Here is a 15,978-nt window from a genome sequence, read left to right as displayed (position 1 = left end):
TGTTGGTGCGTTTAAGAGCCCAAAAAAAGCCCAAAATTCTGACGTGTTTGATTTTTTTCTTTCAATTTTTATATAGTGGAGGTGCTGGCTTGATTCAAGTCAGCACCTCCATTCAAAATTTGAATTTTCACAAAAATTAGCGGAGCCCAAAAATCGGCAATACAGCCCAAAAAAGCTCAAAATTCTGACATTAAGAAATTTTGGAATTTCGTTTGTGGAGGTGCTAGCTTGATAGACCTCACTTTTCCATGTATAGGAAGAGGACAACTGCGCACCTGCGCACTCAAATCTAAGATATTTCTGTAATGCGGTAATGTTTCTATTGCTAAGTGGGGGAACGGAGTTAGGTCTCCTTATTAATCCTTCGTGACTATAATATAGGAAAAGCATACTAAGTACCACGCAAGATGGCTTCAATTCGGGAGACCCCACCAACTTTATCTACTATCCAGTTATACAGGTCAGTGATTAGTCCGAATTTTAGGATCCTTTCGTATTGCGCTTGTGTCGCATCAACAACTGGATTGGTTACCGTTGGCGCGTTCATTTAAAATTATTGAATGTGTAAGAAAATTGTTTGCAACAAAAATAATTCTTAGACTATTAGAACTAATTCTTTGCTCACAAAATAGACTTATTAATTAAAACGTAATATAATTATTTGATTATTATTCCTTGAAAATTAATAATCGATTTTAAATTTTAAGAAAATAATACCTTTTTGTCGCTAATATGGGTTAAACTAATTATAAACAAAAACAAAACAAAATGAATCATTTCAAATAAGCGTACCAACGGTAACCAATCCAGTTGTTGATGCGGCGCATGCGCAATACAACAAATCTCCCAAAATTGGGAGCATTGCATAGATGTTAGCTGAACAAAGCAAATCTGTCTGTTTTTCTTGCCTTGAGGCTTCAGTTAATTAAAGTTGATTACCCCATTTCTCTTAGAAAAAAATTGAAAATACATCCCGAAACAACTAATCAAAATATTTACATAACGAATTTCCAATACCGTAAGTAGAAATTGAAGAAATACGGTAAATTTCATGATTTAATGCTATTGTTGAATGTTTAAATTAGAATCTTTGTCACAATCATGGCTTTCATAATTTACAATTATTTAAATTCTTTTTAAGGAATAATAATAAATTTTAAAAATTTAATATTAATAATGGGAAAAGCTCGGTTTTCGAAACAAATTTAAAAAAGAATTATTTATACATTTTTTGTGAATTAAAGTATAGTCATCTCTTAAGAAATTTTATACCCTTTTATTGTGCACGGAAATGCCCCAAAAAAAACAAAGTAGCAGTTTTCTGTCAAATGAAGACGGTATTTTTGGAATTTTTTGAACATGAATGATTTTTTATCAATAATTGACGACTTTCCAAATATTTAAAAAATAATTTTGAAATGTTCAAGCAATTATTTATTGAAACAATTTTTCCCCCTGTAAGAAGTGAAAAGTTATTATATTTCGTGATGAATGATATAAGGTTATTGGGTGGAAATTATTCCTGGAACATTCCATAAAAGATGGCTACTTTGATTCACAAAAAGTTTATAACAATTAAGTACTTGTTGTTTGCATTTTTTCGAAAACCGAAATTTGTTTATCCGGAATACGAACAAATTTGGGTGGGGAGGGTCTCAATAACCAAAAATCGAATTTTCGGACCACCCTAATTCACCCGTATATAATACTCAGCACACCTATGTTTATTTGCCAGATTGCGCGTGTCGTCTAAAAATAGATCTTTTCGATTAACACAATGGAGGACAGTGAGAGACGATGGAACATTGTTTATGTTCCTAGCAACAACTTTGAACCTCATCTTAGAATCTTTTTTTCAATGGACACGGCAAAGAAAATTAGAGAACTAAAAGAATTATTATTAAAATTTCTTGGCAAGGAACATTTGGCATTATCCCAAATCGCCATTGCTTCTTTTCGTAAAGATTGGATATACCGGGCATGTGATAAATTCGAACAATGTAAAATTGCTATACTAGTTAGTATTATGTATATATTTCCTAACAAAAACTTATGTAACTAAATCAGATTTGATTTTACATTTTTTTCCATCTTAAAATAGTATATTAAATACCTAGGCCAGTAAAATACAAAATGTCTTAGATCATATGAAATTATCGGCCAAGGTGTGTATACTATTTTTTTGCCCGACAGCGCCGAAAAGCGGCAACTTCGTTTCGTATAGTGACCGAGAGGTTGTGCTTTCCGGTGTCGTTGAGCAAAAAAAAAAAAAAAAGTATACACACCTCGACCAGTAAAAAAGAAAGTCTAAGATCACATGTTTATCAACCTCGGCTTCGCCTCGGCCAACAATTTCATGTGATCTGAAGCATTTCGTATTTTACTGGACTTGGTATGTAATATACTATTTTTATACAACTATGCAATTTATCGATTTTTATTTAGATGGACGATATAGAACTGACAGATTTGAATCTGTTCGCTTTCGAGATCAATAGTCCACCGAGTGGCTTTAAATGTGCACAGTGCCTTCAAGAATGCGATAATGAATGGACAAAGCACGAAAGTGGAAAAAATTGCTTCTTTTTCATGAGCGATATTTGTATAAAGGTAAATATACTGTAGACACTACGACACTTCTCATTTTCGAAGCTGTAGGAAAAGCGAACAGGAAGCTTCAGATAACCCTCTCTCCTGCGTCAAGCCGCCTTCGACACAGTAGGCGTAGCCGCCCGGGTATGCGTGTGCGTAAGATAAGACAAGGAGTGAGGGCAAGCGAACGAAGGAAAAATCTGGAAAGGAGAAGTTTCGTATCGAGAAGTGTCATAGAGTCTACTGTATTTATTTCACTCTATTTCGTGAATCGATATATATATTGTGTACACACACAGGGTATCCCGGGCTCAAGTGCCCGGACTTATATGACTATAAAAATAAAAACAAATCGAAAATTTCTTTTGCAAAAATCAGTTGAAGTTTTAGTTTTTGAGTTATAAAATCTTTAAGCTGAACCAATCAGGAGCGCGGCATAAACAGTAGTGCTTCTGTGAGCGACAGTTCAGCGTAGTGTTTTGAAGTAAGCAGTGAGGTCTACGGGAGAAGCGCGATCACTATACGCTGAGTTGGACTCTCACTCACAGAGGCACGACTGTTTATACCGCGCTCCTGATTGGTCCTACTTAAATATTTTATAACTCAAAAACTAAAACTTTTACTGATTTTTGGAAAAGGAATTTTCGATTTATTTTTTTTATATTTGTATACAGCCATATAAGCCTCGGCCCTTGAGTCTGGGACACCCTCTATATATTATATAAAATTGTTTAAAGGACAAACGCGGGATTTCATTGAGAGCGGGTGCTAATCAGAAAAACTGCACCCGCTCCCAGCCAAATTGCGGTAAAATTAAAGTCGCAACCACATTTCACGGTCGTGAGATAGGTGGTTACAGTCTGTGATTGACTTAATACGATGTTCCGGCAAAACTCTCGTGCATCCTTAGGGCACGGACGACCGCCTTCTGAATTTAGCCCGCAAGTGCCTTAGCATTTTCTTGACACGCGGAAATGTTTTTCAGGCTGTTGACTAGTGAAATCTTGGCACGTCCAACAGCGCCGGTGATAAGGACGATTAGCTTAACAGACTATTCCAGGTATAACCGTCGCAACTCCCTTATTAGGTACCTCTCTTTCTTTTTATTCTCATTAGCTATGATGTTTTTGTCAGCTGGTGCCAAAAACTCGATAACGTACATGGTTCGTTTCTCAAAGTCAAGGAGAACTATGTTAGGCCTCGTGTACGAAACACAGACAACTGTTGAGAATATGAAGTTGCAGTATATCTGGCACTTCACATTCTCGACAATTGACTCTATTTCCCGGGGAGCGTTTGACGGATCGGAATTCAGGCTAATGCCGTAAGAGTGAAAAAAATTGTAATAAAGTAACCATGGTTCCGCATTGTGGCTTTGGATGTAAGTCGGTCCCGCATGAGTTGGATAACTAAATGCGGCGACTGTTTGCTGACGTGGAAATAACACCGTCTTGACGTGCCAAAATAAAACCCAAAGTGCCCAACTTAATTCCGGATGATTTAAGGAAAGCAATCCTTAGCTCATAAAACAAATCGACCGATCCTCTATAATTTCTGTGGAAGAAGTCGTGCATCCTGTTTTCGAGGAGCTGTTTACGGAGGTTTTTCTCCTGTGCTTTCTTAATTTGGGCTTTCAGAAGTGAGTGCTCGAGATAGATAAGATTTGATGCATCTGGCTCACCCCTTTCCCACTGCACGCTTCCTAACCAGTTTGAAAAGAGGGTCCCGTCCATTTGCGACTATGTGTTGTACCCAGAATAATCTTGTTGTGAAGACACTGCAGGATTCAGTATTCCGCTACTACCTTGACGGCGTGAGATGTAAATTCGCGGAACAGAAGACTTGAGGTGCATGATTTTTTTCATGCTCATAACCTTTCATGTCCCGATATCAAGAAATCTGAGCTCGTCCTTCGTCCATGGAACCACTCCGAATGAATAGTGAACTACCGGTACGACAAGTAAGTTTGTTGCAGATACTTTGTTCTTCGTCGACAGTTCGGAAGGCGAAATCTGATGTTTTCCAGATGAGATAGTTAGTCTGGTTTTCCATAGCGCCATCAATATCTCTGTGCCTATATTTGGAGGGAGTACAATGCGACCTTCCACCCACCACTTCGGAGTAGGCTGTTCCGACTTTAGATATGAGATGACAATGCAGGTCAGATGTTTGTGGGTTAAAGGAAACTTATTATGGTGGGCATTCTTTTTCAGGTTTTATGAGGGCATTGCATAGCTCATTGAAATTATTCGTGTTCTTTAAGTCTTGTTTCAATGTATGCTGAACTTCGTAGACCTCTCTCTAAATACTTCGACCTCCTCTGTTTTGGGTGGGTGTTCGACAATAACTGAAGGATCATTTAAGATTCGAGATGGGTTAGAGAAAACTGTTGGCTTTCCCTCACCCACCGCTCTCTCCGCTTTAGACTTCTCCTAGCATCATATAGCACTCGTACTCTATCAATAATATCCTTCCTGATAGTCAGCAGTTTTGACTTGTTGAGTGTGTGATAACGGATCCGCAATTTGCGTGCGAACTGTCGAACCTTGTTGGTGAAATTTTTGCCAGTTGTTATTTAGTCACTCACTCACTGAATGCATGACGCGTGCTGTCTTGCCTAGCCTATCTTTGTGGTGAATTGATGCATTCGTTTTTTGGTCTTATGATCAGCCGTCGGTTTTGTTTAACGGTTTACATCTGCTAAAGTTCTCGCTGCATTATACACACCGGAAGTGGTAGTCCAGGGGTCTGACTCATCGGAAAAATCTCCATTCAGCTCGTCATCCAGTTCAGCCAGATCTTTAGGATGATGCTGATGTTGCATTGCTTTTTCTTTATTCGACGCCTGCCCGCGGTTGGTCTCAGTGTCGCCTCTTTTTTTTTTGATGCCGTATTTTTACTCTATACTTTTTTTTTATTATACTAGAATAGTAATTTTAAGTTTATTTTAAAGGTACGAAGGGACTTTGATTTTTCACACTATACTCTTTTTCAACAGAATTACTTCCAGAAAGATGCGAAGTTTCATCTATGCCCTGTATGTAACGAAAAAATGACGCAATCATCGTTCATTAAAACAGGGACAATTATACCTTCCGTTGAGCTATACAACGTTCCTATTATTTTAATGCACGACAAGAAAAGCTTTGGGTATCCAAGATTGCTGAAACTGCCCTACAGTACCTACGTTAGCGACTTATTTGAAATTGTTAAGAAAGTCGTCCCACAAGGAAAATATTCTCTGCACAAAATGTGGTTGACGGAGGTTAGGAAATTTATTTTATTCACTATTTAATTTTTATTTACTTCATGTAATTCTGGATATTTACGTATATCCGCCGGCAGACCGATTGAACGGAAAGGATAAGCTACAGCGTATTCTTATAGTATCTACACAGTATCTCTTCCGTGTCATGTAACAAAACCCCAACAAAAAAACAGTAAGATGGACCTTTAATTTATTGCAATTTAGATTCTACGTTAAATTGTCTGTGAGAAGGTCGCAGAATAATTGCAATAGTTGTTTTTGCAGCGTTTAAAAAAATAAATAAATACAATATCTCTCATTAACATAGGCTGAAGGCGACTTCAAGCGCACCTTCTTTCAGTAGCCGCATACTACTCAGGTGACTATCTACAGCTATCGATGCGCTTGATGCCGCCTTCAGCGGAATCTATGACATTTTAAAAATGTTTAACGCTGCAAAAAAAAAACTATTGCAATCACTCCGTGAAATTCTAATGGCAAATTTATCGTAGAATTCGAGTTGCAACAAGTTGAACACCCATTCCTAGCGGACCAAGTGAACGAAAAGGATACTCTACAGCATATCCTTATGGTATCCACATAGTATCCATTCCGTATCATGCAACAAAGACTAAGAAAACAGCAAGATAGACGTTTAACTTGTATATCGGATTACATTAAATTTTCCATTAGAAAAGCCTTGTTTTCTCAGGTTTCCAATGTATAGCTATGAATACTATAAAGGTACGCTGTAGTATATTCTTTCCGTTCTTTAGTTCCGCCAGGGTCTTACACAATTTATTAAAATCATATAAAAGTCCTTCATTATTCACTAGATTTTTGGGTACAGACAGAGCCTGAAGTTGCTATAATGATGGAGCCAGTTAAAAGTAAATCTCATTCCTGAAACTGAATTTCTATTGGTAATCAGTGTATTTTATAAACTTCTGAAAATAACCGCTTGGAAAAGGATTTAAAAAATTTATATAACCAAACCGAGATCTTAGGGTGCAGTCACATGGAGGTACATAAGGAAAATAGTGGAACAGTTTTGACCAACGCGGAGCCTGCACAGGCTCTAGGACTCACCTCACTGGTCAAAACTATTCTGCTAATCTACCTCCATGGGACTGAGCCCTTTACTGCAGCTATATCACTTTAACACTGTATCTTGGTTTCTTTTAGGTTAGATCTGATAATTTCTTGGAATACGCAATCGCAGAAACTGGCTGCGAAATACCTAAAACTGGCCAAGTTTGCATATTTCATAAAGCAATTACTGTGCAGTATCATGGCAGCCTTCCAAAAATCTCACCACCTATTCTTCACCGCATTGATACGAAACAATCACCACACTATCCAACTTCTCTTTTTGACACTTCGCAACTTGCCAGTGGAACGTAAGTTTAAGAGTGCACAAAAGGAGAACCAATTTGTTTAGCTCAAATTAAAAATATTAATATTTGACCTGGAGAATATCTTAATTCGCAAGTGTATTTTTTGTTTCAGAAATAATCCATCCAAAAACTCAACTCTACCGAAAGCATTCGAGAAGGTTGAGGATCCCAAAGTTGATGATCCTCAGCTTTCCAACACTATTTTTACTGTGAAAGATCCTAAATTTACGGTTCTTATCTGGCCCAAAATTAATATTGATCTAGAAGAAAATTTTCGAGTAACAGAACATTCGAAAATTGATGTTCCGACTTGGATGAGTGATGACTTTCCTGAGGTGCAAATGACTACTAAAAAAGATCGTAATTCTGAAATTGGGGATTCAAACTCACCAGGACAAATTCTTGCAAACGCTTTGAATGAAATCGATACTCAAACTGAAATCTGGGAAGATTATTTTGGTTTTCAATATAAAATCGACGAGACAGATGGTAAGAAGTGTTACAAATGCACAACGGAAAAAGTTTGGTCTTTATTCCCCAATAAAATCGGAGAACAGCCTCTCAAGATTCCTTATTTTCACGATCTGTCTATTGGCAAGAGTTTTAAATCGATTTACATCGACGTCAATGGAAACCCTGTGGACTACAAGATTCTTGGACCAATCACTGTTACAGAACAATATGGAAATGAACTGATCATAAGAACATGTGCGAGTTTTAGATCCAGTCATTATTTCGTCACTGGACAAGTTCTATTCATGAAAAGCGACGATTTTTTTACGCCCTATGGTATTATCACGTGTTCGCTTCCGGAAGAAAACGAGTATCGATATATAATTTCAAATTATAAGCAGCAAACTTTTTGCTTGAGCTGCGAAGATACAATCCAAGAGATTCCATTTAACAGAATGCATTGTTCCATCGCCAAAGATGAAGATTTTGATGTTTGTTATTGGGAACAACGCGTCGAAAACGAGGAGCGACTATTGAAATACTTGAATAGGAATTGTGAAGTGGTTTATACATGTTGCGATACCGCTTTTCAAGAATGCGACCCTATGAATATTACTTGGCATTGGCTAGGAGATGGGCATGAATGATGTTTATATATTTTCCTCAATTAATAAAAGCAGCAAAATCTACAATTTTAAGTTAATATTTGTGTGCTGCGGTCTAAAATGAAATATTTCCTTACTTTAAAAAAAAATTATATCTTTTAGGTAGATTTGATAAGGAATAAAAATATTACCTTCAGATATAAATAATGAGAAATTGTTTTTTCAAATCTAAATTATGGTTTTTCATCAATCGTGGCAATCTTCGAGGAATCTGAAAATCGTCACGCATTTTCTCTTGTTTTCCTCGTTCGACAGTAACATGAGGATTTTTTCAATAGTGTATATTCGGCTCAAATGCTTTAAAATCATCAACTGATAATTTTAGTATGCACATCGGAGTGGTCCAAAAAAACTTTTTGACGATAAAAAAATGCAAACTTTTTAGGCGGACAAGTGCTTCATTTGCAGTGTTTAAAACTTAAGTGCAAGTTAGAGTACTCAAAGTGATATTCTTGAATTTTAAGCTTTTAAAATTGAAGCTTAAAAATGTTTCAATGCAAACGCTCAATAAGTTATCACGCGTTTGAAATAGGGATCCGTGACAAAAAGCCCAAACGACAAAGCGCTCGCCCAATGAGAGTCGAGCTTCATGAAAAAGGCCCGCGAATCAGAGAGCGAGTAGGGGCGTGCTCATACATACGTCCATCGCGATGAAGCGAGTCGCTCTCTAATTCGCAGGTCTTTTTCAGGGAGCGCGACTCTCATTGGGCGGGCGCTTTGTTGTTTGGACTATTTGTCACGGATCCTAAAATAGAAGCCTTTATAACTTTCCAATTTGATAATTTAAAAATAAATGCTGATAAACCGAAAAGTGTTAAACTTCTATGAATTAAACAGTTCAATAATTTCTGATTACAGAATACAAATGTACGCTCTCATTTTCAATATTCTAAATTAAAAGAAATTCTTAGCTCCTTTAAATGAAAAACATTAATAATAATTATTATTCATTATTATTATTATTAGCTCATTTGGTTAGACACTCGGACTTCACCTCAGAAGTCCGGGGTTCGATCCCTAAACCGGTACCTCTGGAAATTTTTCGATGTACCTTTACTGAGGTTCTGGTGGTTCGGAACCCACCTTAAGCTGTATGTCCCCCCATCGTGTACTTGACTGCAACCCAGTCCGTCAATGATGGGGTAAAAACCAGACTTTGTCCAATATGTTGGGGCAGACTGCTCTGATCAGATCACTTTATTACATCATAAAAATGCGTCCCTGACTGATGATATATACAGGGACAGCTCCGTGCAAAATAATCAAATCAAAATACAACTCTAACCAAGAATGCCTTTGACATGTTGGACAGTAACCATTCTAAGCCTGTGACAACATTTCAAATAAAATTATTATGATTATAAAAATTGAAAGTGACATTTAAAATTTTTATAATAATGCTGAGGTACAAATTTAAATTTGTGAAATCTTAACGATTCAAGGCTTTCTATTTTAAACAAATCAGTTTCTAAGTTTTTGGCTTTTAATATTTGATATGTACTTATTCATTTAATATAAGTAGTTAAATGTTGATAAATTTTCTAAACTGTTATTTTCTTTAATTACAAAATTACAAATTGTGCGGGTTCAAAATGAAATATTGTAAATTTAGATAACATTAGACAGGATTTGAAGTTAAATAATAGTATATTATGCACCTAGGGGGAAAAAAGTCCCTCTCCCACTTGGCACATACGATATTTTTTATAACAACTGGATGATTTCAGACGCTTTTCGAAATACAGTCATAATTTAGCCCATATTAGAAATTGCCCAAAATTCAATTAAAATGTCTTAATTTTCGGTCATTTATGGCAATTTTACAGGTAAATATGGTAACTTACCAAAAATTACCCAAAATTCAAATTTAAACATTTTTTATAAATTTCCAGAAATTTATGGAACTTTTTGGTCATTTATATAATTATATAGATAAATACGGTAACTTACCATAAATTATATAAAATTAAATTTTTTAAAAATAAATTCGCGTTCATTTATGGCAATTCTACAGGAAAATATGATAACTAACCATAAATTACCCAATATTTAATTTTAATTACTTTAATAAATTTCCGGAAATTTATGATTTTTTTGATAATTTATGATAATATTGCAAGTAATTCATGAAAACTTACCATAAATTTCCGAAAATTTATGTAATTTTTTGGTAATATTACAGGTAACTTATGGAAACTGGAGATAAATTACCGAAAACTCAATAAAATTTTTTTTACATATTTCCGGAAATTTTTGGTAATTTGACTAATTCTATATGTTAACTTTACATAAATTACAGCGAAATTCTATTATCTGCTACCATAATTGCCTTATAGTTCTTACGGTGAGTGGGCTGATAATGGTAAAATACGAGCTCATAAATATAAAATTGTCAATTTTCACTTTTCACATCACTTTTTACTCCCTAGGGAGTAAAAGTAGAGCTTTGGCCCTGCTTTATAGGCGTCGAAAAGGGCTGCAATAATGCATATGTAATTTAAAAGAGTTTAATTATGAGTCTATTAATTTGAAATTATTTTCATTAAAATTAGTTAAAGTTTAAGTAAGACGTTTAAAATTCTTTGAGGTAGTTCTCGTGCCATAAGTCAGATATCTGAAGAAAATAGTTTTTCTATGATTGTAAGAATCAAAATATTATAACTGATGTTATTCCAAATAAAAAACCTAATTTTTTATGAAAATTTTTTAAATTGACAAACATTAACATTAATTTTAAACATGTTTTTTTCAGTTGAATTTTTTCCGACCATCGCTTTTTACCAATTTTTGAAAAATGATTGCATTTTATTAAATGATGGCTTATTTTTTACGGGAAAAAATTCTCTACAACTGGACTAAGTAAGCACTAATATTTTCGCATTGAAATAGTTAAATATTGAATATTTAAATCGGTAGATTCCTTAATTAATAAGTTCAAAATCGTCGTGTAAAATGAATTACTGTTAAATTACACAGGCCAACATGGTTTTGTTGTTGGCAAGTGGAGGGTCATTTCCGAAGTAATTTTTTACGTAGAATCCCGCGCCAGAATTGGCCAATCACCTCAGAATTTCATGATATTTGAGGTTACGTACCCAAAAAATGGCGTTTTTGGCTACTTTTTAGGTTATGTACGATAGACAAAAATTTTCTGGGGAATTTTTCTTTAGTAGTATCATATAGTACTGCTGCTCTTTCTCTTTAATTTGAGAGTCGCAGAGTTCAATTACCATTTTTCTTTACCAAGTTACGCCAATTTGAAATCACGAGATATGTCCCATTATGTCTTGAGTATTTGCTTTAAATACTTTGAGGCAGAAATTTTTATTGGGTGTTTTCTCTTGAAAATTTGTACTTGGGTGTGTTCGGGGTTGTTGAAATCCCAAAAAATTTTGTGTTCTGTATATAACCATAAAAGTAGCCAAAAACGCCATTTTTTGGGTACACAACCTAAAATATCTTAAAACCCTTACGTGATGGGCCAATTATGATCCTGGATTCGGATTCTACGTAAAAAATTACTTCGGAAATGACCCTCCACTTTCCAACAACTGACACAGTGACATGACCCCATTATTTGCAGGAAATTTTGTTCGAGAAATGTTAATAAATATTAAAGGATACCGTTGACGCGCTTATGTAAGATGGAGTAGGATCTTTTTTTCCAAGAAATAATTTTAATTTGAAAAATATTATTTTCCACCTAGTCTTATTAAGACTTTAAGCATGTTCTGTTATTGAAGATTCTTAACTTGATCGATATTGTGTACATTTTCTGCCTTCATGGTTTGAAGGGTTGATCTACTGTCGGTAAGGTACAATCTCTGATGATATAGCAGATAAATTTGCAAATAATACTTATAAAATTATTTAAACTAATTCTTCAATCACAAAATAGACTTAAAAAAGTGAAACTTTAAAAAGTGATTCGATTTTTATTCCTAAAAAATAATCGATTTTGTAATGAAAAATGGGAATACTTTTTTGATTTTAAATAGGAATTTGAAATCATTTGCTACATCTTCGTGTAATTGACAATTATTATTTGCCATACAACAAAATGATTCATTTCAATTAGGCACGCCGAAGATAATTAATCCAGTTATTGACGCGGCGCACGCGCCCAAAATTTGGAGCAATTTCCAACATCTGTGCCAACATTCAAACGTTAAAAAAACATCATCTTCTTCATTGTGTGGATTGTGTCCAAGGTGTGCTTCCTCTGTACTTCCCAATGTAAATAGTGTGTCAGGAGTGATGAAAACGGCCGTGCGGTGGCACTAGTAGCTACTTTGTTCCACAAAACCATGCAGTACCATAGGAAAAATGCATAAAAATTATAAAATAAATATGTTTAACTTTTTAAAATAATTTTTCCTTTGTAGTGTAGAGTCTGATGGTAAATAAGATTTATTTACTAACGTATCATTTTGTTTAATGTAGGAAAAAGCGGCATAATTGACATAATTAAAACAAACAAACAAAATTGCATGGATATTCAGAACTTATATAAAAAAATATACATAACGAATAAAAAAATAAATGGAAAAAAATTTAAAAATATATTATTAATGAATTATAAAATTTTCCATTTTTCAAATAACGACAGGATTTTTAATTTACAAAAAATAAAATCCTAAATTAAAAATACTCGAAACTAAAATTCACCTACTTCGAGACGCAGAATTATAAAATAAAAGAATGATTAAATTCCCACAATCATTTCAATTCCCGAAATTTAGAACTGTGGGACATAGTTAATTGAATCATTATTAATTTATGAGCTTCTTATGACTTTATAAATAAGGCGAACAATTTAATAAATCATTAATTAATAATATTATTAATTATTTTCGGAAATTTCAAATTTCAGAAACATAAATATTTATGATAATTTAAAAATTCATTCGTTTTATAATACGGATAATTTATAATTATTTTACTTATATTTTCGGCATTTTTGTCTAATTTGTGGGTTTCTTGTTCATTTTTTAGTCATTTTTTATTTGCTCCGGACATTTAAACACTTTTAAATATACAGATTAACTACTTTTTTATATTGCCGTTTTAAAATATAATGCTACTATATAATAAATATAATTATTATATCTATATATTACAAACAAGGAATACGATAAAGTATGTGGTATTTTTTTCTATTACAATAAATAACGAACTCTTGAATAAAATATATTTCAAAATAAGTTTAGTCAGTTTGTTTTTAAATTTATCTAAATATAATTTTCATAAGATTCTTGAAAAAAAAAAAATATTTTTGAATATTTCAGACGTATAAGAAAAGAGTCTAGAAGATTATAAAGAAAATTTTGTATTTTATAGTATCTTACAAAATTTTCGTGAAACTACAAATTTTTTTTACAAGTTTTCATTATTTTTGAATCGTTTCATAACTTTTGAATATATATTAAACTTAATCAATTTTTTTTCTAAAATAATGTAATATTGCAAAATTGCGAAAGTCTCCTTTAAAACTTTATATACACTTAAAAAATTTTAGGAAGTAATTAAAATTTGTTAAAAATCTTTTTTCAATTTTCTCTTGAAATTCCTTACAAAACATGAATTAAAAAACTTCCCATGCATCTTAAGAACTTTTTTTATTCTCTTGACACCCTGAGAAAATGAAGTTTACCTAAGAAATTTGTAAATCCTAAAAAATTAAAAATATTGTGTCAAAGTTTCTTCCATATTCTTTTACCCCACACTTTGGAATCATAAAAACTTAAAACTATTTTTATAAAATAAAAACTAAATCATTTATACACAGTATTAGAAAAATCTACCGTGTCATTTTCACAATAATTACATGAATAAACCGTTTTTAAATTCATTTTTAAGAATTTGTAACGTCTCTACATGATAAAAGGCACACACTACTGAAAATTCCCATATAGGTTCCGATATAGGAACCTACATCAGATCCTTTATAGGGTCGAAGGAACTAAAAGGAGTCTCTAAAACCTTTAAAGACCCCACTGAGTCCCCCTTCGGTTCCTTTTTTAAAAACTCTAAAAAATAGCAAGATCAACTTTTAAATTGTTGAAATTCGGATTCTACGTTAAATTTCCAGTAGAAACTCACGGAGTAATCGCAATACTTTTTTTTTGCAGCGTTAAAATTGTTGTAAAATGTTATTAACTTCTGCTACAGATGACTTCCAGCGCATCCATAATAGCTCACGTAGTATGTTGCGCGCGAATTTTAAACATAAAATTCAAAATTGGAAAATAAATATATGTAATAATTTATGTGTCTAATTTTACACAAATTTAATACCTTCTCCGATAAGAATAATATGAAAAATGAGAATTTTAACAAATCGTTTACGTTTAGTCCTGACATCTCGTCTCGTAACCTCCAAGGACACTGTTTTACTGCCCTTACTTACATCGCAGCGTTGTCTGAGGTTTCCACTGAGTGGCGCTAGCAACCAGCCAAAATTATTAAATTTACCTGCGGTACGTTCATTAACTGTTACTAAAAGAAGATGCACTTGAAGCCGTTTTCGGCCCAAGTAAATTACAGGTATTTTATCCGAAATTTCAACAATTTAAAAGTTGATCATGCTGTTTTTTTTGTGTTTTTAAGAAGGAACTGAATGGGGACTCTGGGGGGTTTTTAAGTGTACTTTGTAGAGGCTCCTTTCGGTTCCTTCAGTCCGCTAGGGTACCATTAGGTAGCTTATTAGGGAGTGTCCTATGCAGGCACCTATATAGGATCCTATGTCATTTCCTAAAGGATCCTGTATATGATTCTATGTAGGCTTCTATATAGGAACCTATAAAGGAATTTCCGGTAGGGATATAATCATAAAAACAACTAGAACAAAGTTACTACTAGCGCCGCCGCATAGCCGTTTCCAACGCATGGACTATTTTCAACTCTCGGAGACAGGAAGGAGTGTATTTCATGCGTCTGCAAGCAAGCAGCCTGTATGCAGAAAACCCGTAAGAGTGAAAGAGATAGACCATTCTCTATCTCGCTCACTCTTATGTGTTTTCTGCATGCAAGCCAGGGCTGGTCAATTAAGCGTAACTCGAGTATTTTCTACGTAGATTACGTTTTTGCCGTAATATACGTCGAAAACAGTAGAAAACCATCGAAAATAGTAGAAAACTCCTGTAAGTTATGTTTTCAAGGTGGCCGACTTGCAAAATCAGTGTCATCAGTGTTGACAAGTACATAACCTCATTTTTGAAATATAATAATTATTAATAATTCTGTAGAATGCGTTATAGTACTTTGAAATAATAATTATGTTCGGACTTAAAAAAAATACCCAACATCATAATGTAATCCGATTAAAGGATTTTTTTTTCGAGCGGAAGAAAGGACAGAAAACTTTCGCAGAGTCGTTTAATTTCTTCGATAATAATTATTAGACATAGCCCGATAATAAGCGTTAAATAGAGAAAAATTTATATTTTCAGATTTCAGCGTAAAAGTGAATATTATTCTATTATTTTGAATGTGCGATTTTTCCATCTGTCTAAAATGTCATTACGAGGGTGGATTGATAAGTTTACGGCCTGACCAAGAGATGGCGCCACTAGGCCTACCTTGAGGTGGCGTTCTATAGTACCATCCTTAGATAGCTTGTAGC

At 33.9% G+C, this 15,978-nt stretch overlaps 1 protein-coding gene across 2 annotated transcripts; it reads left to right on the top strand.

Moving 5' to 3' along the window:
• The first annotated feature begins 890 nt into the window (after nt 1-890).
• Nucleotides 891-8,470, top strand: LOC117182343. 2 transcript variants are annotated; one of them, XM_033375501.1, is made up of 6 exons: nt 891-1,018; nt 1,736-2,017; nt 2,446-2,610; nt 5,591-5,857; nt 7,025-7,239; nt 7,349-8,470. In XM_033375501.1, exons 2-6 carry the CDS (start codon nt 1,778-1,780, stop codon nt 8,334-8,336), a joined length of 1,875 nt encoding a protein of 624 aa, XP_033231392.1. In that variant the 5' UTR covers nt 891-1,018; nt 1,736-1,777; the 3' UTR covers nt 8,337-8,470. The 2 variants fall into 2 exon arrangements, with proteins under 2 accessions (XP_033231392.1, XP_033231393.1); XM_033375502.1 differs by lacking the exon at nt 1,736-2,017.
• Nucleotides 8,471-15,978: the final 7,508 nt, after the last annotated feature.

This window comes from Belonocnema kinseyi, chromosome 10, assembly GCF_010883055.1.
Source record: "Belonocnema kinseyi isolate 2016_QV_RU_SX_M_011 chromosome 10, B_treatae_v1, whole genome shotgun sequence".
In the NCBI taxonomy this organism is placed as follows: Eukaryota; Metazoa; Arthropoda; class Insecta; order Hymenoptera; family Cynipidae; genus Belonocnema; species Belonocnema kinseyi.
Note: the sequence above shows the minus strand (reverse complement) of the source record. Positions and strands in the feature narration are given on the sequence as shown.